The sequence below is a fragment of the Pagrus pagrus genome, assembly GCF_965226575.1.
Source record: "Pagrus pagrus genome assembly, chromosome: 6".
In the NCBI taxonomy this organism is placed as follows: Eukaryota; Metazoa; Chordata; class Actinopteri; order Spariformes; family Sparidae; genus Pagrus; species Pagrus pagrus.
In genome coordinates this window covers 15,930,191-15,951,031 of record NC_140190.1, presented here as the reverse complement: position 1 = coordinate 15,951,031, position 20,841 = coordinate 15,930,191, and the positions used below count along the sequence as shown (strand labels likewise).

The following is a 20,841-nucleotide window of genomic DNA, read 5'->3' as shown; positions in this document are numbered from 1 at the left end:
ACAACTAGTTGATCTGAATAAAACAAATCTATAAATCGTTCTATTTACTTTTCAAGCACAAATGTGAGACATTAGCTGGTTCCAGCTCCTTTTCAGGAGGATGTGAGGATTTGGATTTCTGTTTTTAAAAGATAAATCACTGTATTCTGAATTTCTTTGGATTTTGGACCGTTGATCAAACAAAACAAGACCATATGAAGACATCATCTTGCGCTCTGGGAAACCGAGAGACTGATTCAAACATTTTATAGACAAAACAAATACTTGATAAATCAACAATAATTGTCAAATAGATGAAACAAATTAGCATTATTTACTGCCCTGTTTTGAACATGTGGAGCTCTGTAAAAGTAAGATTTATTTTAGGTTGCTGATAAAATGTTCATATTTTTCTTGTATGTTGTGAACATTTTAGTAAAAACAATGACTCACTACAAAGTCCATTACTATCTGTTCAGGAGCACTCGATCGCATCACATGATCAGCTAGCGTCATTATATTGTAGATTTTCTAGATTTCCACTTTTTCTGAGTACTGCAAGGACTCTTTGGTTACAAGTGGAGATTTAGATTATGTAAGATTTATAGGAGATGATTTACAAGCTCAAACGGCCATTAATTGACCTTGTTTTTGCAAACTGCTGTTTCTAAGGAGAGTGGTCTTTCATTCTCAACTGATGCGCTTGTTTTCCTTTTAAAAGGGGAAAAACCTTGTGATTATGTTGGATTAAGAGGCTGGTTTGATGGTGATTTGTCACAAAGTTAGCTGTGTTCTCCTCTGAGTTCGTGGGTGCTAGTAGTCTGCCAAGAAACAAGATTTTCAGGCTTTTCAAGATGATTCATTCATCTTCACTGGCACACTGAACATGTCGGTGTCAGACTCAGTTTACCCTCTGGGAATGAAGAAAAAAACCTGCATCAAATCCCTAATCGCTGCCAGTGTTTTTGGACGAGTTCCTCAAGCTTCTTTTGGACAGAGTTGTCAAATCTTAAATCTTGTCAGGACCTGCGACGCCACTCTTCACCGCCAGACTGAACTGAACGACCAACAGAACTGATCTCTGAAGTTTAACACGGTTCTGATCTGCTTCAGATTGCACTGCAAACAAAACAGAAATAATCATAGAACAAACTAAATTTAACTAATAAAAGCACAATGAAGAGGAGGAAACAGAAATATCCTTTTAACTCTTTGCATACTCACTCAGCAAAGTTTCTTATCCACCATGAAGGTCCGAGACATCCACCACACCTAAAACTAAAATCTGTGACAAATACAGCTGCGATGATTAGTTGATTAATCGATCAAAAGAAAGTTAACCACCAACTATTTTGACAATCAATGAATGGTTTTAGTAATTTTTCAAGCAAAAATGTTCAATATTTGCTGATTGCAGCTTCTTAAAGGTTAAAGCCACCAATTTTACACATTAAATTGCATTTACAGTTCTTGGGGAGTGCTTGCCAGTGATGTCACTCAGTGGAAAAAGTTGCATTGTGGGTGATTGCAGGTGCCAGGTTTTGAAAAGCAATCATCTAGCATTAGACTCCTGTAATGCTGTTGGACTCATAATGGACACAGTTTAAAAACAAATGAGCAAAGTTGATACAGCAGAACCAGAGGTATCACCTTTTTTTTCTCCACACATTACTCAGAATGCAACTCAGCCACTGAGTGACATCACTGGTGGCAATTTATCAGATTGCATGCAGCTTCAGCCACGAAAGGCTTCATTCTACTTTTTTCCACATATGTACTAGTTTTCTCCAACACCTGGAGTAACTCTTTAACTGTGAGGATTTGCTGCTTTTATTCATTCATGATAATGAAAAGGGTTTGGGTTTTGGACTGTTGGTCGGGATAAACAATCTGAGGATGTCATTCTGGGCTCTGGGAAATTGTGATTGTGACGTTTTAAAGACTCATAAATTGTGAAAATAATCAGATTAATCGTCAAAACAATTATTTGTAGCGCTTAGTGGCAAACAGATTAGAATAATTCGGAGCAGCTAAAACTTTAATAGTTTAAGAGGAAAAAATGAGTCGAGAGTCAGAGCGAGTTTTAAAAATAATCGTGGTTTATAAAACCCAGATATGACAGGATCACCAAAGTGTATACAGAAATACAAATACCATCAGGAAAAGCATCATAGAACAGTGTTATACACTCGACATGTACAAACTACTCTGTAAAAGGGACTCGAGGGGAGGATGGTTCAGACTGTAAGACATTTTCCTTTCTTTATGTCTCTTAAAATCACATTTAGCCACAATGAATTTATTCTATTATTATTATTTTTTTGTATCTTATCAAAGTAGAACATCCATCTACCAAACTACAGGTACTATCACGTTCAGCTAGATCAGAGAGGGCACGAACAACATCGAGGGAGGGAGGGGAGGAAGGGATGCACACGTATCAAGCACTTTAACATCATGGGGGTTTCAGCAAGCAGTGGAAACAAAATTTTCACCCATGAGAAAAAATGGGATGTCAGGGCTTCTCACCGTCTTCTCATCAAACACGAACTGTACAAAAGAACCCTGTTTTTGTTTTTGTCAGTGGGTCACACATACTGAACAGACGCTGGTCACTAAAACATGATTTTCTCACAGAGAAGCATCTTAAAAATGCCTCCAGCGAGCAAATAAAAATATCCTAGATCTGTTTGTGACGCAGATCTGGGATCAGTTTTAACGGTATCTTGTTATGGAGCGTGTCCTCTCTGTATGTCAAAGTGCTTCGGTCAGCAACAACAGCTGTTAACGTCCACAATATTTTCATGCACGTTCACAAATGTACAAACAGTTTTACAGCTTCAGGACACAGAAATCTCCTTCGCGATGAGCCTTGGACGCAAACCCCCTCCCCCCCGGAGATGACGGAGCCTCGAAACATGAAGGAATCACCGACAAGATACGACCAATCACATTCTCCAGTTCTATGGATTTTTTTTTCTGTTTTTATACAAACACATTGTCAACAGATTTACACATGAAACGAGTGCAGGATTGTGACCGATCAAAAAAAAAAGAGCTCATCACCTAAAAAATACTGCCTGTCTTGGAGCAGAAATGGCAAAAATATGAAATCAATCATTGTCACAGTGGCTACAATGATCGCTAATATACACATCATGTCAAATAAATTAAGATCTATGTACAATGTAGAACAAAAGCAGCATGCAGGCAAGACAACGGAGCCTTTTTACAAAACTATCTGCTGTAGAGTTGCGCTTTCTGACACGAGAGAGAGAGAGAGGCAATGTAGGCTGTGTGTATGAGTGTTTATGTGTGTGTCTGTGTGTGTGTCCAGTGTATTTAAATGGATCAGGAAGCTACCCATCTTCTACTTTTTCTACTTTCTTGCCTTCCAGTTCACGTTAACCTCATTTGCACACAGAAGCGTTTCAGTCTTTTAGCCGCTACGGGAAAAAAACAGAAGCAGAAGAAGAAACAGGACTTTGTGTAACATGTTTGTCTTGTAGCTCTCTGGGCTTCATCTCATGACTGGCTGGTGGTGAGGCGGTGTAGCCACAGGGAGGAACAGCAGAGCAGAGAGCAACATGAGGGAGGGCAGGGGAGGGAGGGGGGGTCAAACAGGAAGAGAAAGTGAAACACACACACCAGCATTAAAGTTAGCATCCTGTCTCTGAAAGCCAGAGGCCCTTTAACAGCAGCAGCTACGCACTCTCACAGCTGTTTGATGTGTGAGCCGTTGGTCTGAAAATAAGCCAAGGACACGAATTCATTATCGACTTTCCTTATCTAAGATTAGTGGATTACGTTTCATCTAACAAATCACAACACTTGAAACTGTTTTTTCAAAAAGTGCTAAAATGATTGAGGCAACATTAAACATCAGACGGACAACGTATCTGATCGCAGGTAGGTTGAAGCTGTGAAACACGTCACAGGTTAAAGATATTTACTGTTAGAGAGCCTGAATGAGCTTTTACAGCGTTGCCACATATTTAACTGCCACCAAGTAGCTCAGTTAGAGTCTCAACCCTCCTCAATTATCATTAAAGTAGCCCAGTTTTTTATTTTGGTTTAATTCATTTAATTTAAACTACAAGGAACTTTCAACTGGTTATGAAACAGTCTTAATTTAATACTGATGCCTCTATTATGTGACCTACATTATCAAACAAGACCATCAGCAAGAAGATTGCCTACTTCTATATAGTTATTTTAGTTACTCTTAATGCATGTCATGGGGCGGATTCCAACTCATCCAGGTCGGATAAGTCATAAAACTATAGATAGTTTTTATGGCAGAGTGCTGAGAATTAAATTAATTGAGTCTCACGGCCTGAAGAAAGATTTTGTTTTTATTTTGTTTCCCTGTCATCATCTTTAGTCCACAGGTGTCACTAGAAGCAACAAAACAAATGAAGGTTCCTTGTAGTAGCCTTAACTGGATGAAACCAAATCAAATGAGGTTGATTCATTTGGTTTTAGCTTCACTTTTTGTTGGAAGTACAAAACTGCACAATCTGGCAACACTGAGCTTTTGTCAGGCGGCATGGAGTTTCTAGGAGTCTTGTGAGTATCAGTGTACTCGTGTTTTGTTGCAACCTTCATAAATCAGATTCATGCGAGTTTAAAAGCTCCACATTTTTCTCCTCTGGTCCCACTCACAGTTTGAGAACCACCGGCATTTACTCTCTTTTAACTCACTAACAATTCAACTGAACATCCGACGTGGTGCATCACATTTCTCTGTTCGTGACATAATCTACTCATATTTCTGGGATTTCCAACAACACAGAACCTACCAGCTAAAACAGCCCAATGACATAGTTTATAGCTGAGCTTTGTGCAGGTTGGAGCCGCTGTAGCCACAGACACATTCATATAAATAAAGCTTTGGTAGTTAATGCAAAGAATAGCAATGCACACACATATACTGCAGCTAATCGGGCACTTTCAGATTACATGACACGAGGATTCACAAGTTACTTTTGAACTAGGGGGTAAATCGAGGTCTAACTATGAGCTTATTAAAAACGTGGCACAACGGAGAAAAACATTCCAAACATTATAAAATACATTAACAATCATTGTGTGGATGCAAAAACTAGTCTCACTAGTATATAAACAACACATGTAGAAGTACTTAACAACTACAATCCAGTAATAATGCACATCAAAATATGTATGAAATATATTACAAAGCAACTTCACAGACTAGAAATGTTTGAATCAAAACATCCCTTTTTGTGTACAAGTAGGTTTTTTTTTCTCCATGTTTTGTGTATTAAATGCACTTTTCCTGCAAGTGCCTCCAGGGCTGTGACGTTATTACAACTCAACCAAGAAAAAGAAGAAAAAAAGATGGCGTATAAAAAGAATCAACAAGTTGAAACCAGTTGATTTGTTTTGATATGCTGTGCTGTGGGTTGAGTCCTTCCTCAGGTTACTATGGATTCATATTTAGTCTTTTTTGATTGGCTTGTCTTCTCCCTGCTGATCCTAGTGTAGTTTAAAAAGAGTGTAAACAGTCGTCTGTAGCCTCGATCTATGCAGCTTCTCCAAAACAAATCCAGAAAATAAACCTAAATAAACACAAACATCCCAAAGTAAACAACACATACTGACAAAGTCCTTTTAAAAAAAGAAGAGGATACTCCCGGGCAGTGTGGTCGGTGTTTCCAGTGATGTGCAGAAGATTTCCCTTGGCGTCTGTCCATCTGTCTGTGTGTCTGTGTGGCATCAGCTCTCTCCTCTACTGTTATAATATTACACTATGCTTGTGCTTCAGCAGGTTTGTGTTTCTTCATTACAGTGTGTATACTATTGTGTGTGTTTTCTATACTTATAAAGACCAGATATACTCACATGGATGCAAACATGAGGTAAATTGTCCAAAGTGAGGGCAGCCTGAGGTCCTCATTGCTTTAAAGGTATCGACTGAGGGTAAAGGTCACTACGCGTGTTACTATAAAGGAGAAGGGTTGAGGTTGTGTGTTAGCGAATGAGGTCCTTGTAAGTATAGTATGTCTGAGTGTGTGTTTGCGTGTGTGTACGTGCTGACGTTGTGGACTCAGCTGAAAGCCTCATCATCCGTGTCTTCAATTAGCACCTTTGTGTCCTTTTTCGATCTAGAAAAGAGGAAACAATTAAACAAATTATCGGACATTTCATTTCATACGATCATTTCAACAGATGTGTTAATATTAGTTTACATTTTAATTAATTTAATTTATTGATGGTGGCACTTTGAACCAACCATTGTCTTTTTTGTTTTTTTATATTGGTGTCTATAACTTTTACCTGATCCCTGGAGCCACGTGTACATAAATTAATGTGCATAAATTGTTTGTTGTTTATTTATATGATTAAGTTCTCTAGTTTTTTAGTTCCTCAGACGTTGTGTCTTGATCTTGATAAATGGATTGGAAGTGGACTGCCAATAAAATCTGAGATAACAACAGACATAAGTCCAAGAGTTTATCATTCTGTCTCTTTTTTGGCGAATTACACTCAAAATACAAGTGTGGAGAGAGAGTTATGTTTTGTCCATTATTGTACAGAAGTGTACATAAAAACCCTGAAACGATTACAGTTTATGATTTTTTCCATTTTATGGTGGGTGTCAACCAGCGTTAAGGTGCATAACCACCACCTAATACGCGTAGCAAGAGTGGAAAGAAACTGAAATGATTTAAGAGGTGCTGGATTATTTACAATATCAATATCAATATCGGTATATTGCAACAAATTTAATAAATCAATTATAATTGTATGATATAATTTAATTTTTTTAGCACTTTGTATCCAGCGTTCCAAAAGAAAGTCTGTTACTGTCGTGTTGTTTTTCTCAATGAGACGATAATGACAAAGATGAGAAAAGTGAAATCTCTTCAAGGCCTCTGGAAATCAGAATCAGAACATTTTGAGACAGTCTACAATAATATGTTGTTTTTTTCCCCCTTCGTGTTATAAAACAAACTACAGGTGTGTTGGCCTGGGTGTCAGTGTCCATGTTATGTCTTACTGTGAGGAGGACAGTAGGGGGCGTCGGAGCGACAGGCTGTAGGACCTCTTCCAAATCTTCTTGCCTGAGCGGTTCCGGACGCCGTCGTCCTGGTCCATCATCTGCTCCAGCAGCGTCTGGTCGTCGGCATTGAGTGGCGCCACTGAGATATCCCTCACAGCACGAAACTCACCACAGTTATTCAGGTGCTCGTTCTCCAGACGGAAGAAGTTCCACACAAAACGCCTGCAGGGAAAAAGGTGAGAGGGGTGAACCTGACCAGACAGCATCGTCTAAAGAGGTGTACTGTCTTCTCCTCATCTTAAATCATTCTGATGCAGCTTTTTCCAGATAGTTGTACAACTATGTTGTAAAAGTGTAGACGTTATCATGTAATAAAGACCTACCTGAAGACCTCAAGAGGAGCCAGCACTGTGGCTAGGATGTCGCCCACAGAGTGGATCTTGGTCATTGTGGTCAGACAGATCTGGATCGTCCAGGCAAAACGCAGGATCACATCTTCTAATATGGCACAGTAGTAGTAGGCCTGGACAGAAAGGAGGCAGGGTTAGGGTCACAGTGTGTGCATGTGTGTGTGCTTGTGCATGGTAGGCCTGTCAGACTCTACCTTGTGTGGATAAACAATTTCTTCTCTGAGGAAGGTGTTTTCTCCGGCTCCACGGTCAAACAGGCCCCAGTCCATGCGCAGATCCCAGATCAGTGTGTAGAGGGAGCTGATGGTGGAGAACACGATCAGCAGGTAGAAGAACATGTCGGCGTCCGTATGTCCTTGCTCTGGAGTAAACACACAAACACAACTGATTACAGACAACATAATACAATTAAAAAGATCTTTTTACAATCTGTTTAAAGATCTGGAATGAAAGGGAGTGGATCCCTGCCTTTTAAATGAAGCTTTACCATGTTACTGAAGGGAGTCAGTGCAACTTTTGCAACAACACTGTGACCACTAGAGGGAGCCCTCCTGTCACAAATGATAAACTGCTGTCCTGTGGACAACTATCAGAGTCAAGAGTAGAATTTAAACCTACATCATAGTATTTTACACTTAAACGACAGATGACCAAACCAAATAATACAAATTACCAAAATGAATTTGTATAAAAATTTAGTTTGTATAATTACCAAATTATACACCGTGTTGCAGCCTGTTCAAAGTAACTACCTGAAAATAACACCTGTACTGGGTGTCTGTTTGGGCTTTATGAGCAGGTACTGTAAGAATATTACAATTAATACGTCTTTATGGAGGACAGGTGATTACTACAGCTGCATACAGAAACTGAAATACTGTGTTCAGTGTAACGGACTTTCTTTCATGTTGACCTCTTAAATCCTCAGGGTTCAATAAAAACACATTTACAGTACATGTGTGTTCTTCTGTGGTAATGCTAACATCAATGGGCCATTTTGCATTAAAATGTCCATCTATTGTACCGTATGTGCACATATGTGTGTCCTTAACCTTAATATTGTGTGTGTGCATCCAAACCACTGGGACACGCAGCAAGGGGCCCCAGGTCAGACTCGAACCCAGTGCCGCTGCAGTGAGGACAACGCCTCTGTACATGGGACCCGCTCTACCAACTGAGCTAATGGGCGCCCCTTGATTTCATCCCATTTTTGTTACAATTTACAAAGTGTCCAAATTTTTCTGAATCGGTGTTGTGGAGAAGAAGAAATGTCAGTTAAATTCTTCTGTTACAAACACTGTGTCCTTCCTTCTACTATCCAAAGACTTTACTGGCTGAGTAAATGTTAATGCTTCTCAAAAGGGCAAGTACGTACAGTATATGTGCCCAGTGTTTCCTCTACATTCATCAGGAGTGGTGGACCACCACAGTAAGAACAACACCACAGCTAGATGAAATGGGAGACTGAACATTGTAATTCGATGACAAAACAAAACAAAAAACACCCACACAAACAAACACGAGGCCTACTGCGTAGAAGTATCATAAATATGAACAATGTTAGTGCTGCAACCACTTATGGCACTAAAACACAAAAGACCAACAGGGATGGACATTGAATAAATACGAAAAATTACCTCCTGCCACCACTGATGCAAAACAATTACAGAGGAAACCCTGTGTACCAATGAGTCAGCATCAGCACACGATGATTAGGGCCATTGGCTCTAATGATGATAATAATCATAATTAGTCGAACTGCCCACAGCTGATGAGCATTAATCAGCTGTACATTTGTTTACATTAGTTTGATGTCTTGAATAACGTCCTCGCTGTGCTCAGCAGCGTCTGTGTGTCTCCGCAGGATCACTCTGGATGTGATGTGTTCCTCAATGGGCGTCGATATATAAACCAGCACCCTGTGGCCTAACACAGTGACTCACACAGACACAGACAGCAGCCACCAGACAGGGACCGGCCCCGCTCCCATTTGTCATAGTCACTCCTCCTCCCTGCTACCAGCCAACAAGACGCCGGGGAGCAGAGCCGGGGACATTTCTACCAGAGAATTACTGCTGTGCTGCTCTGTTAACGGCTGCGTCCATTGTGCTGTTTGCTTCTCCGGCTGAGCGATGGGATGGAAGTAGTCCCTACGGCCACACTGAGATTTCCCAGCCGTAGATTAAACGTAGTCCTGGACAATAGACTCTTTTCACCAGAGAATATCCACTGATGTGATTTCCTCAGCTTGTAAAGTGTGGAAGTATTTAACCCTTCAGTTTCTGTTAGGGCAGAGTCTTTTTCTTACACCAGGCTGGTTAGCCACCTGAGCATTAAAAGGTTAAAGCACGGCGAGATGGACATTGATCGGAGACTCAGTTGGGACTAACAGTGGTCACTGGCTGCTGTCACACATGCTCAATTGCTCGTAGTCTGACACACACACACACACGCACACACACACACACACACACACACACACACACACACACACACACACACACACACACACACACACACACACACACACACACACAAACGGTTGCTATTGTTGTCCACAGGCAGCCACGAGGTTTAACAGCACTTCAGTAGGCTCAGTTTGTGCAACAGGCTCACGTCCCACTGATGGAAACAAGTTCACATCAAGAACAATCAGTCCCTACTATTAACAGTGATTTCTCATCTGTTGCCATGGCAACCCCAATCCCTCAACAAGGTAATTAAGAATCCTGCACTTGGAGATCACCCATCAACAGACCTCATGCAGCTACATACTTTAACTCCAACACTGAAACAGGTGATTTACGACTTTTCTCGATTTTCTCGCATCAGGATCATTGTTCACACACACAGATGATGCACCATCAAAGGATGGTTAACTCTAGATGTTAATATATGAGCTGTAGCAGGAGGAGGAGCAGGGGTGAATTAGAGGTCAAGCAAGCAGAGAGAGAGAGATTTGTTTTTTATCTTTATTGGTTAACGTGTGTTTGATTGAGGGTGTGTCTGTGTGTGCAGCAATTCCTCTCTTTATAATGAAGGAGAGGTCAGTACATGAAATGAAGTCATAAAAGCTGTCAGCTCTGACTGGGCTCATCTCTATTCTAGCAGAGTTCAGCAGACATGTGTTCAGTCGCGGGTTGGTGATTACCTCTCCTCTCCTCTCCTCTCCTCTCCTCGACCATTTCCTACCATTGTATTTGATATCTATTAAATCTGTGAGTCATCATCTTTCTCACCCTCTGGTGCTCTCTTGCTTTCTTCTTTCCTCTCTCCATCTCAGCTTTCATTTTTGCCTCCCCTCTGTCCTCTATCAGCTCTAAATTTTCTGATCCTTTGCTGCCGCTTGATATATTTCCACCTCTCACAGAGAGCAGCAGGCCTAAAGTTCCTCTTTGGTCATGGTTATTTTAGCTGGTTTTAGGAGTTTTTGATGTTGAAGTCACAGGCGGGGGAGGTGTGCATTGACTAGAAAAACACCACATTTTTTCTCATTTATGATCTCTCACTTTGTATATTACTCGGTGCATTTTGGTTTATTCCCCCTCCAAGCAACTTTCTCTGTCTATTGGAGGCTTGCACTATTTCTGTCCACCATGCAGCATCCTGTTCTCCTGCCTCTGATAAATCCCCCGGGTTTAAATTAGCATTAGGCCTGCATCTAAAACAGCAATAAGTCTCATAAAGCTGAGCCTGTATTGATCCTGAGTAAAGTAATCTGCTTGATTGTCGGGCATCACGCTGTATCTTACAGGGTTTTTGGGAATTCTGCCCTAAACCAGGAAATCCTCCATCACCTCTCTGGTTACAGCCTGTGAGCATCTGCTGAGATTACAGTTTCATGACAGTGTCGAATCAGTTCTTCACACTGCTGAGCTGAACGATTCTCTCAGGGTAGAAGGCTGCTCCATTTGCTGCACCACATCAAACAGGATTCAACCCTGAACTCCCACAACACTGCCCTCTTAAAAAAGTTTTCGACTTTGTCTGCAACATGTACACCAGAGACGAGTGTGTACATATAATAATAATAATAATACCAATGTATGTAGATTTGCAACTGAAAGCTTTTTTACCTCCGCCAAGGCGGTTATGGAGGTTGAGTTAAAGTAAAGATGTCATGTCAACATATTACTTATGATTATCAGATCCCATATTTAGCATTTTTCCAAACATCTATGTTTGTCGTCTGACTGCAGATTGTTGTGGAGCAAAAGTACAATATTTGCCACCTTAATAAGCCTGCTTTTTTTCATCAAGATCCATGCGTTATTTCCTAAGAAATTAAACGAAAATGGCGAAAAATGCCTCGCAATGTTAAGAAAGTGAGAAAAAAAAATCTGGGGTCCGTCCCTTTATCTGTACCTGCACCAAAAGTTAATGGGATCTATCTGGGCCGAGACTCATCCTCCATCCAAGTTTCATGGAAAATCTGTTCAGTAGTATTTGAGTAATCCTGCTGACAAACCAACCGACAAAGAAACAAACGAACGGATATGGGTGAAAACATAGTATTTACATATATGAGATAATAGACTGTCATTGTTTTGTACAAATGGAGGAAATGGACACTGAATACCACTCAGTCTTCTGCAGAGAAGGCTGTGATTTATTTGGCGCATTTATGGTTTAAGTATTTCTCTTTCCCGGAGCTAAATGGGTGCAGTTCCAGGAATGAGTGAGGTCACCCAGAAATCATCATGGCTGTGAGCAGGTTAGCAATGAAGGTGACACATCCACACACAGACGCTGGGAGCTCTGCCAGAATGTGACTGACACTCCAGCCACCTTTTACAGCTGGACCCAGCGGTGTGAACACGCCACCGACCTGCTGTCTTTTCAGGCGGCTGCTGGGTAATCTGTCCTGCCAACACTAAGACAGCTTTTTTCACACCTGGACTTTCTACTTTGATTGCTTCAGAGGCTGTTTCACGATCATTTCTATATTTGGATGCAGGATGTTCTGACATTGGAGTCCCTATTTGTTCAGTAAAGGCTTTAAAATTTACCAGAACCACCATTTCTGCAGAGGATACATCAAATATCTCTAAAACAGCCAATTTCCTCAACCATCCATTCACTATCCATGTGTGTATGTGTGCAATTGTCGGTCCTCCCAGCCTGCTCCTTCCCTTAACCAGCAACTGGTCTCAGCCTCCATTATCATGCTGGATGAAAGACAGCTTCATACAGAATAACACATGAAGAGAGGCCATTAGTCTACAGGCTTCAGACCAGAGGAGGAAGGAGGATATGGTTTAATGGACGCCTTTCCTCGAGCTGTGGAAGAAAAAAGGTCCATCCGTCTGTCTGTCTGTCTGTCGGTCGGTCTGTCTGTCTTTTCCTCATTCAATATCAGATCAGTGGCGGTCAGCTTAGGAAGCAAGCATATTGATTAAAATTCATATCGGAAAAGAATAAAGTCAAGCTGGGAAATAACATTTAGCGCTTTAAAAGGTTGAAGATGAGGTTTCACAGCTGGCATTTTGCTAAAATAAATAAATAAACTGGCATCAGAGAAGAGTTTAAATATGTGAGCTGCTTTAAAACGAGCCCCGTGGACAGAAATATGTGTGACGGACAACTGAAACACAAAGGAGGCATGCTTTATAGCCTGGGTGCTGTGTCTTTGAACATGAACTCCTTTGTGATAGGGCTTTTGAATCAGAATAATTGCAGGCTAATTGTAAGCTGTCGGAGTGAGACTGACTTTACTTTTGATGTAAAGCGCTCTCTCTTTTTCTCAGTTTTTCTCCCTCAAATCTGGCAGATCTCAATTTTCTTTCTTTCTCTGTATTTTTCTGTTTTCTCTGCTCCGTCTCTTCTCTCAGACTGAAGGCCATATTGTGAGAGCAGAACCTTGTTTATCCATGTCTGTGTTTGACAACCCTTTCCCATTTCCATTATAAAGCTCTAGGCACCAACAAGAAAACCAAGGCCAACGTGTACCGTTTGCACTCAAGGTCACCTCTGCTTTCTGAGCAAACACAACTCAACACAAAGGCTCAAAAGCATGTGTGTTGTTGTCATGCTCCTGTAACAGCAACTCACAAACATGGTGGCTTTGGTTTGTAGACCAAAGCTACCTTTACACAGACTGACTCCTGTCTCCTCTGAGCTGGATTTTACAGCATCGCAATTGACAGGTGCACTTTCACACGTTTCCCCAGCTCAGTTCAAACCTAAAACATGAAGTAGATGACAAATTAAACAGATATTTGAGTGTACGTATATTTGTCTTACCTCTGTGTGTGGCATAGAGCGCAGCAAAGGTGACGACAAAGAAGGTGGTGGAATATTTCCCAGCATTCACCAGGTGAGGGAAGGCCCTCTTGGTGTCACGGTAACGCCTCAGGCACTGGATGAAGCGGAACCAGGCGGGCAGACACTGGATGATGGCGCGCAGACCGTACGAGTAGCTGTGGCACACGAAGTCGTCAGGATCTAAAATAAAAAATATAAATTAAAAAAAAGTCATGATTAGGTTGAAATCTCTTGTCCTCTTTTTCTACTCCTCATCCCCTTCGCACAGAGAAGCTCATCATCATGAGAGTCACACGGCGACCTCTGTGTGGCCAAACATTTCCATTCCATTAGCTCCGTGTTAATTGGCTGCGTGGAGGCCGAAGTGTCACTGTTGGTGGAGTGGACGGACAGCAATTAAAAGCTCATTCACATCACGTGTCCTGAAAGAGCAGCTCAACTGTCTGGCACACAGTCAACTTAGTCCTTCACACTTACAACCAAAAGATTTTGGTCTTTATCCTCATAATATGATGCGAGGCAGCAAGGGAAGAATAAACATTTTGATTACCAACAAATATTAATATATATTATTTTAAATAATTAAAAATAAATTTTTTATTTTTTATATTAAATATATTAATAAAGTAGTGTATATATTCAAAAAGACTTGTTGTGTTTAAGCGTTGCTGTATGTTTTAGGTGGACAGACTTTCAATATGCCTCATCTATGTAGATCTATTCCAGTTAGTATACTTTTGCTTGAGATGTCCTACATTTCTTTTCAATAACTGCCCCTTAAGATATGAAACTCTGCGAACAGTTGATGAAATAGAAATGGATAGACGTATAGAAATGAGAAATTCCCAGCCAAAAAACAAACACACATTACATTAAGTTGCTTTGAGCTCTTTTACAACAATGTTTAGGTATTTTCAGGTAACTCTCTTCTGCAAAAGAGCATTAATCTTGCCCTCCCTGGGTTCAAAGTGTCGTATTTCATCTGCACACAGACAGAGGTGCAGAGGACATAAAGCTTAAGATTAAGCCACTGTCAACATGACTTAACTATCACCTTTAAACTTGGGCAGCAGACCCTTGCTGTTGTTCCACTGCAGCTCAAAGATGTAGAAGCAGATGAGATACTCCAGGTCCATCAGAACAACCACCAGAGAGTTGAGCTGATCAGCGAGCCAGAAATCTGCAAACTCCACCCGGTGAAATGGTGCAGTGAATACGCGAAACTAGAAACAGACAAGAGTGGAAACAAGGTCAAATAGAGTATAAAAGAACTGAAGAAAACACACACATTCCCCATTTATATAAAAATGTTTTGCTTTTCTGAAAACACCTTGATTGACCTCACTGCTACAAAGTTGACCTCGGATGTTACAGTGAATTCTGATTGTGTGTATGTGCTTTCAACACCGCGAGTGAATTAGTCGTCAATTAATTAGCGTGCAATTGTTGCAGCACTTCAGTAGAGACGTACAAAGCAGGGAACAACCTCTATTAATGATCTGTAACACACAAAGGGGATCGAGGCTCCAGACTACCTTATCAGCACGCCACAGGAAATCCTAATGAGTCACGCTTTGTGTCTGTAGGCATGTATTTGTTGATGTGTGCTACTGGTGCACAGCACAAACGCATGAAACAACCTGCCAGTGTTTTGTGGTGTGCTTTGGCTTCTTTGGGCATGTTATTTGGGGTATGACTTTTGGCAGGAGCTCGATTATTGACCACGCTTTGTAAAATGACACAACCGACTCTCTCACTCGACTCTTTCCATTTACCCCCCTCAGGCCACATGTGACATTCAGGAGTGACTGCATGCCTCCCTCTATGAACGCCATCAGACGCAAACGCCACATACACTCTCCCCTCTTCTGCAAATGTCAAACAATATTGATCTTTTCTTTTTTACACGTATCAGCTCATTATATATTTCTCTTAACCTGCCAATCAAACTTTGTATTGATCTAGTGGCCATCTCATTCATATCCGCTGTGTGGATGTCTCAAGGCTAAGCCTGTTGCAGGGATGAGGTGAGTTTTTCATTTCTTGAACAAACACTGGTAATCCAGGTGTGCCACCTCTGTAGTTTGTCCTATAATGAAATATTTGTCCTCTATCTTGTGTTAACTGTCAGAAGAAATCAACACAACAGGTTTGGGTACATTTTATAGCACAAGAGATTGTTTGTAAATTACAATTTCTCTTCATACATCCATAATCACTTATTGCTTATTCCTTCAGGATACATGTATGACAATCATGTAAAACAGCTCATTTCAGCTCTAATTCTGTGTAGTTTATGGGCGCTCAGGACCAATCAAAGACTGAGGCAGCGGAGGAGGGCTGAGGGAGTGTTGCTGAGGACTGTGGGGAGCTGTGAAGGAAAGGACAAGGATATGAGGAGGGGGTCTTCTGCTGCTGCTGCTGGGAGAGAGGCAGGCAAGGAAGGAGGAGGAAGACGAGGAAGAGGAGGAGGGACAGAGGAGCTCGGGGATCAGCATACTGATAGATCTACGCCTGTAATGATTGCGCAGTCACAACCTCCACCTCCCCTGGGAAGAGGCTGCATTCTATTATCCCTCAACCCTCTGCCCTCGGTCTCGCTACACCCCCCTCTACACACACACACACACACACACACACACACACCCCACCCTCTCTCCTGCAGGCCTGTAGCTCAGCTTAGACAAAGAACAGAGTAACATCGGAGGGTTTTGTAAACATGAGACTTGAGATAGATATCTGAATTGTACATGCATTCATGATGCGAGATAGGGGTGCATGAGCACACACACACACACACACACACACACACACAGACACACAGACACACACAGACACACACACACACAAATGCATCTGGGTCATATTTAAATTGTGTCAGCAGCACAATATGGTAAAAAAAAACACACAGCTGGATCTCGCCAATAAGAATGTGTCAAGTTTGGAAACAGAGGTACAGTAAGACGACATTCAATACTGCAATCACTAAAATTTTCCTGAAAAATAAATTGTGGATGCCTTTGAGATCAATCATGAATCTTTAGATCGCCCACCCTTACAGAGCAGGTATCTCACATCATCTCACTTTGTTTGCATTGGATTCATTTCATTATGGCAGTCCTCTAAAGCATGACTTACTGCTGGCTCACAGCTGTCACATTTGTCTTTGTGTATGAATGAACCTTGACTGTTGAGCTCATTTATCCAGTTCCATTGTTGGACATATTTTCAGCAGCTCTCAGTGAGTATGATTAGTTGCGCCAAAGCTCAAATGGCATCACTGTAATTCTTCCAAAAGTAAGAGGTGTAAGGGAAACACTCAGATAAATAATCAAGTGCACTGACCAGCAGCTTCAGGAGCCAGAAACGTGATTTGTAGTAGCAGGTCTTGAAGGGGTTGATGAGGAAGAGCACCATGAAGCCATAGAGGATGAGCGGGTTGATTTGCATGGGGAGGTGGGTGTACTCTGAGTAGAGACAGGAGAGGATACTGAGACACCACAACACACCCAGGAAACCAGCAATCTGCAGAGGAGAAACAGAAGAGACTGACATTACAAGAGAGCACTTTTGACACACAACCACAATTAACAAGGAAATATGAATAATTCAGTGCAAATTATGTTGTGTTTTGTATAAATAAAACCCTGTGGATATTAGGTGTGTGTTCTGCTGAATGTAATGCCCTTATTTTACATGGTAATGTATTTCTTGAATCTGCATTACCCTGATCACTAAACAACCCCATTCAACCCTAATGCATATTTTAAAAATGCATGATTACTCAAATCAATCTGAAAACAAAGTTGGTTTCTTAATTGCAGAGGAAAAGTTTGTTTTCTGAAGACTCAAGTCTCTCATTCACTAACAGAAATAATTGTTTCCACTCTGACCTCAAACAGGTGTTGGTGTGAGAGGTTGTTTCGGGGATTGATCTCGAAGATGAGGACGTGGTTGACTCCGGCCTGCCTCCATCCATATGTGTTAATGCCCAACAGGAAGATGAACTGGATCAACAGGAAACCGCCTCGATAGATCCGCACCAGGGGCCACACGTTCTCGAAGCGTATGAACACAGCACCTGATAAAACCACAGTGGATATTCTGCTTTGTAAAGATAAGGAATCAGACTGAGGGAAAACAACAATAAAAATCTGGCAATCATGCTCCCTATTAGAACTGCTGGTTATCTTACAGTGACACATTACAAATTGTGCAACGGGCTCAACAGGATATGAAAAATGTTTGAATCTGGATGCTTATGTGACTTACCGGTGAGAACGAAGGAGATGGCCAGAATGATAAAGAAGCCGCAGTAAAGGCCGACGCGAAAGGTAGTCCAGGCCAAAGCAGGCTGAACCAGAGAGGAGGAATACAAACAAAAAGTTAATCATCTTTATAGTATATATCACTGAGACACCTGTAACTACTGTATATAAACAAGTTCAGATATACTGTATATGCAATGTTAATTCAAGTGAGGCAAAACTTAATGGAGCTACAACTTCCTGAACATTTTCTCTGACTCCTTTCATCCGCTTGAATATATTTATTATACACATGCCTGCAGGGGAAATAAAGAGATCAATAGTCACGCAGCACAATTCAAGTCAGGCATGACAGTAATTAATGCATTAATAATAGTAGATATAAAAAAGGCAGGGGGGGTAAAGTGCCACTATCCCAGCCTGTTTCTGAAAGATATCCTGTCTGTTCAACAGTGGAAAGGCACTTATAAAATCAATACTGGAGCCTCTCATGGTTTCTCTCTCTTTGTCTTGTCCCATCTTCCTCCCTCTCTCTCTACTCCTCTCACAACAAACCTCTCACCTTTTGTTTTTAACCTTTGTTCACCACCGACAAAACATTTGGCCAACATTACAGTAAGATAAACGCCTTCTGGGATATTGTCAGGAACGGACACCAAATTTGTATCCAGGTAATCAAATAATGTTTGATTAAAAAAAAAATTAAAAATTAAATACGATAGTTATACACATTTATTATCATTCATTTCATTATCATTTTTGCTTTATTTTTTATTTTTGAGTTATTTTATTTTGTAGCCTCCCAGCCTACTTAAAAATATTAAAGAAATGACAAAAACTCAAGAGTAAACTGGTTGATATCATAAAACCATCTTTTTCTGCAGCTTGCAAGAAGGCTTTATTTACTTCAGAGAAAATAAGTCCAAATGTTTGAGGGGCACAAATTAGTTTCATGTCACAAAGCTTCTGACCTGAGCTGCTCCCAGTGGAGGAACTCTCAACCTCTTCATGGCCCTCTGACGATCTCCTCCCTCCAGCTCATTGGTGACGAGGGTCTATAAGCACACACACGCATAACAAAAGTGATTATAGGCATGTGTGTCTTGTTGTCCACCTTCATCATTGTAGCATAGTGAGTATGTGTGTGTTTGTGTACATGCGAGTGGGCACCTCTGTCTCAGAGATGAGCTGTGTGATCTTCTTGCAGGTGTAGAAAGGTGCCACCTCCACGTGAGCCACACGCCAGTCGGCCCCGCGAGAAGTATCCAGGATCTTGTCATGTTTCTTCAGGATTTTACGGAAACCAGTGAAGTTCAGATTCTGTGGACAATGGCAAGGAAACAACTGTTATAACATAAACCAGACACAGAGTTTGGAAACATGAAGCAGCTTTTCAACCATGACTGCATGTGTGTCTCATACCTGGTAGTTCTGGAGCAGGATGAGGCTGAGGTAGAACTCGCTGAAGGCTAGCTTCAGGTCCTTGATGTTGTGGTGTTTGCAGCGCTCCTCCTGCGACAGGTGGAACATGGTCTTGCGTCTCCGCAGGCCAGGCGGAGCATTACTCTCGCGCTGAGCATCCAGGGAAGACTGCAGCTCATTCTGCAGCGTGGCAAAACGTCTCTGGGCTTCTGCAAGCTTTTCTACAGGCGGGAAAGACAAGAAAATAATTAAAAAGAGGTTTTTGGTTTTCGTATGGCTCTTTATTGCTTACTATTGTGGTGCTTGTACTGCACCGCATCCATGCTTGTTAACCACTGGACTGACTATTGTCACTCTGTAGTTATATTTTATTTAGTCATGGAAATGGTAGAGGACAAGGAGAAGGTGACAACTACAGAAAAACCTTCTTTACATCCTGTCTCTTTTGCTCTCCTCCTGTCTGATGCAGAAAGCAGAAGCATGGAGACTATTAGGCTGAGCTGACATGTAAATGCAGCAGAGGGAGGAACCATTATCTGGGTCAGAGATAGGTTAATATACCCAGAGAGGGAGAGGAGGGGAAGAAATCGCACAGGGCAGTAACCTGCATTTCATTAACTCCTTTTGTACTTCTATCTACTTTTCAAAAAAAAAAGGAAAAGATAAGCACCTATTGCTTTTTTTATTTAACCAATCAGAATCCGTACCAGGTTCAGCCACTGAACAATGAAGCCCAGGTCTCTTCTTGCCCTTATCTCCTTTTCCTTCTATTCTTTTTAAAAAGTCTGGAGACAGAAGTAGAGGCAGTTCGAGTTGCTGATTTCATTGGGCCATCAGTTTATGGACAGCAATGAAGCTCACAGTCACACAGACTAAGACGAGTAGTAGTTTCTAATGAAATAAAATTTTCATTTTCATAATAAATTGTCTTATAGCCGGCGTAGATGCTATACAAATGATGTGAAAGTATCAAAACGCTCAATCTATGAAGAAATGCACCCAGTCGGTCTTGTCTTCAACTGAGCCGTAAGGACATCCGTAAGGTTTTCACATCAAAACTATAAAGTCCCGCCCTCCCGCTCAGACCTGTGAGATTTGACCAATCAGAGCAGACTGGGCTTTTCAGGAGGGGATTCTCAAAGAGACAGGCACTAAAACTGAGCATTCAGACAGAGCGTGAATAGAGCGGCTGCAAAAATAGACAGTATGAGAAAAATAATGTGTTTTTTTTAACATTAAAGCATGTAAACATTTTCTAGTACACACCAAAATAAAAGTAAGAATCTAAGAACTTAGCATAATATGGGACCTTCTACAATGATGTGCTGATGGATGTGTTTGGAACAAGCTTTAACATAACACCAGTGTGTTTAATTCATGATCCTAGAAATTTGCAAGTCATTTCTACTCCTGCTGTGACTTTCAAGTTCTTCCAGCTGGTGCAGAAACCATTAAATTAAAAGACCTGGAG

General features: G+C 41.2%; 1 protein-coding gene across 2 annotated transcripts in view; it reads right to left on the bottom strand.

Moving 5' to 3' along the window:
- Positions 1 to 2,057: 2,057 nt before the first annotated feature.
- The window catches only part of xpr1a (xenotropic and polytropic retrovirus receptor 1a), a 93,116-nt gene continuing 74,332 nt past the window's right edge, over positions 2,058 to 20,841 (bottom strand). For both annotated transcript variants that reach the window (XM_084354774.1, XM_084354773.1), the window contains 12 exons: positions 19,371 to 19,591; positions 19,119 to 19,268; positions 18,920 to 19,003; positions 17,953 to 18,034; positions 17,574 to 17,761; positions 17,026 to 17,205; positions 14,735 to 14,903; positions 13,660 to 13,860; positions 7,611 to 7,777; positions 7,390 to 7,529; positions 7,004 to 7,228; positions 2,058 to 6,107 (listed from right to left, as the gene is read on the bottom strand). In XM_084354774.1, the coding sequence (XP_084210900.1) occupies positions 6,050 to 6,107; positions 7,004 to 7,228; positions 7,390 to 7,529; positions 7,611 to 7,777; positions 13,660 to 13,860; positions 14,735 to 14,903; positions 17,026 to 17,205; positions 17,574 to 17,761; positions 17,953 to 18,034; positions 18,920 to 19,003; positions 19,119 to 19,268; positions 19,371 to 19,591 (1,865 nt within the window). In that variant the 3' untranslated portion in view covers positions 2,058 to 6,049. The remainder of the gene's footprint in view (positions 6,108 to 7,003; positions 7,229 to 7,389; positions 7,530 to 7,610; positions 7,778 to 13,659; positions 13,861 to 14,734; positions 14,904 to 17,025; positions 17,206 to 17,573; positions 17,762 to 17,952; positions 18,035 to 18,919; positions 19,004 to 19,118; positions 19,269 to 19,370; positions 19,592 to 20,841) is intronic.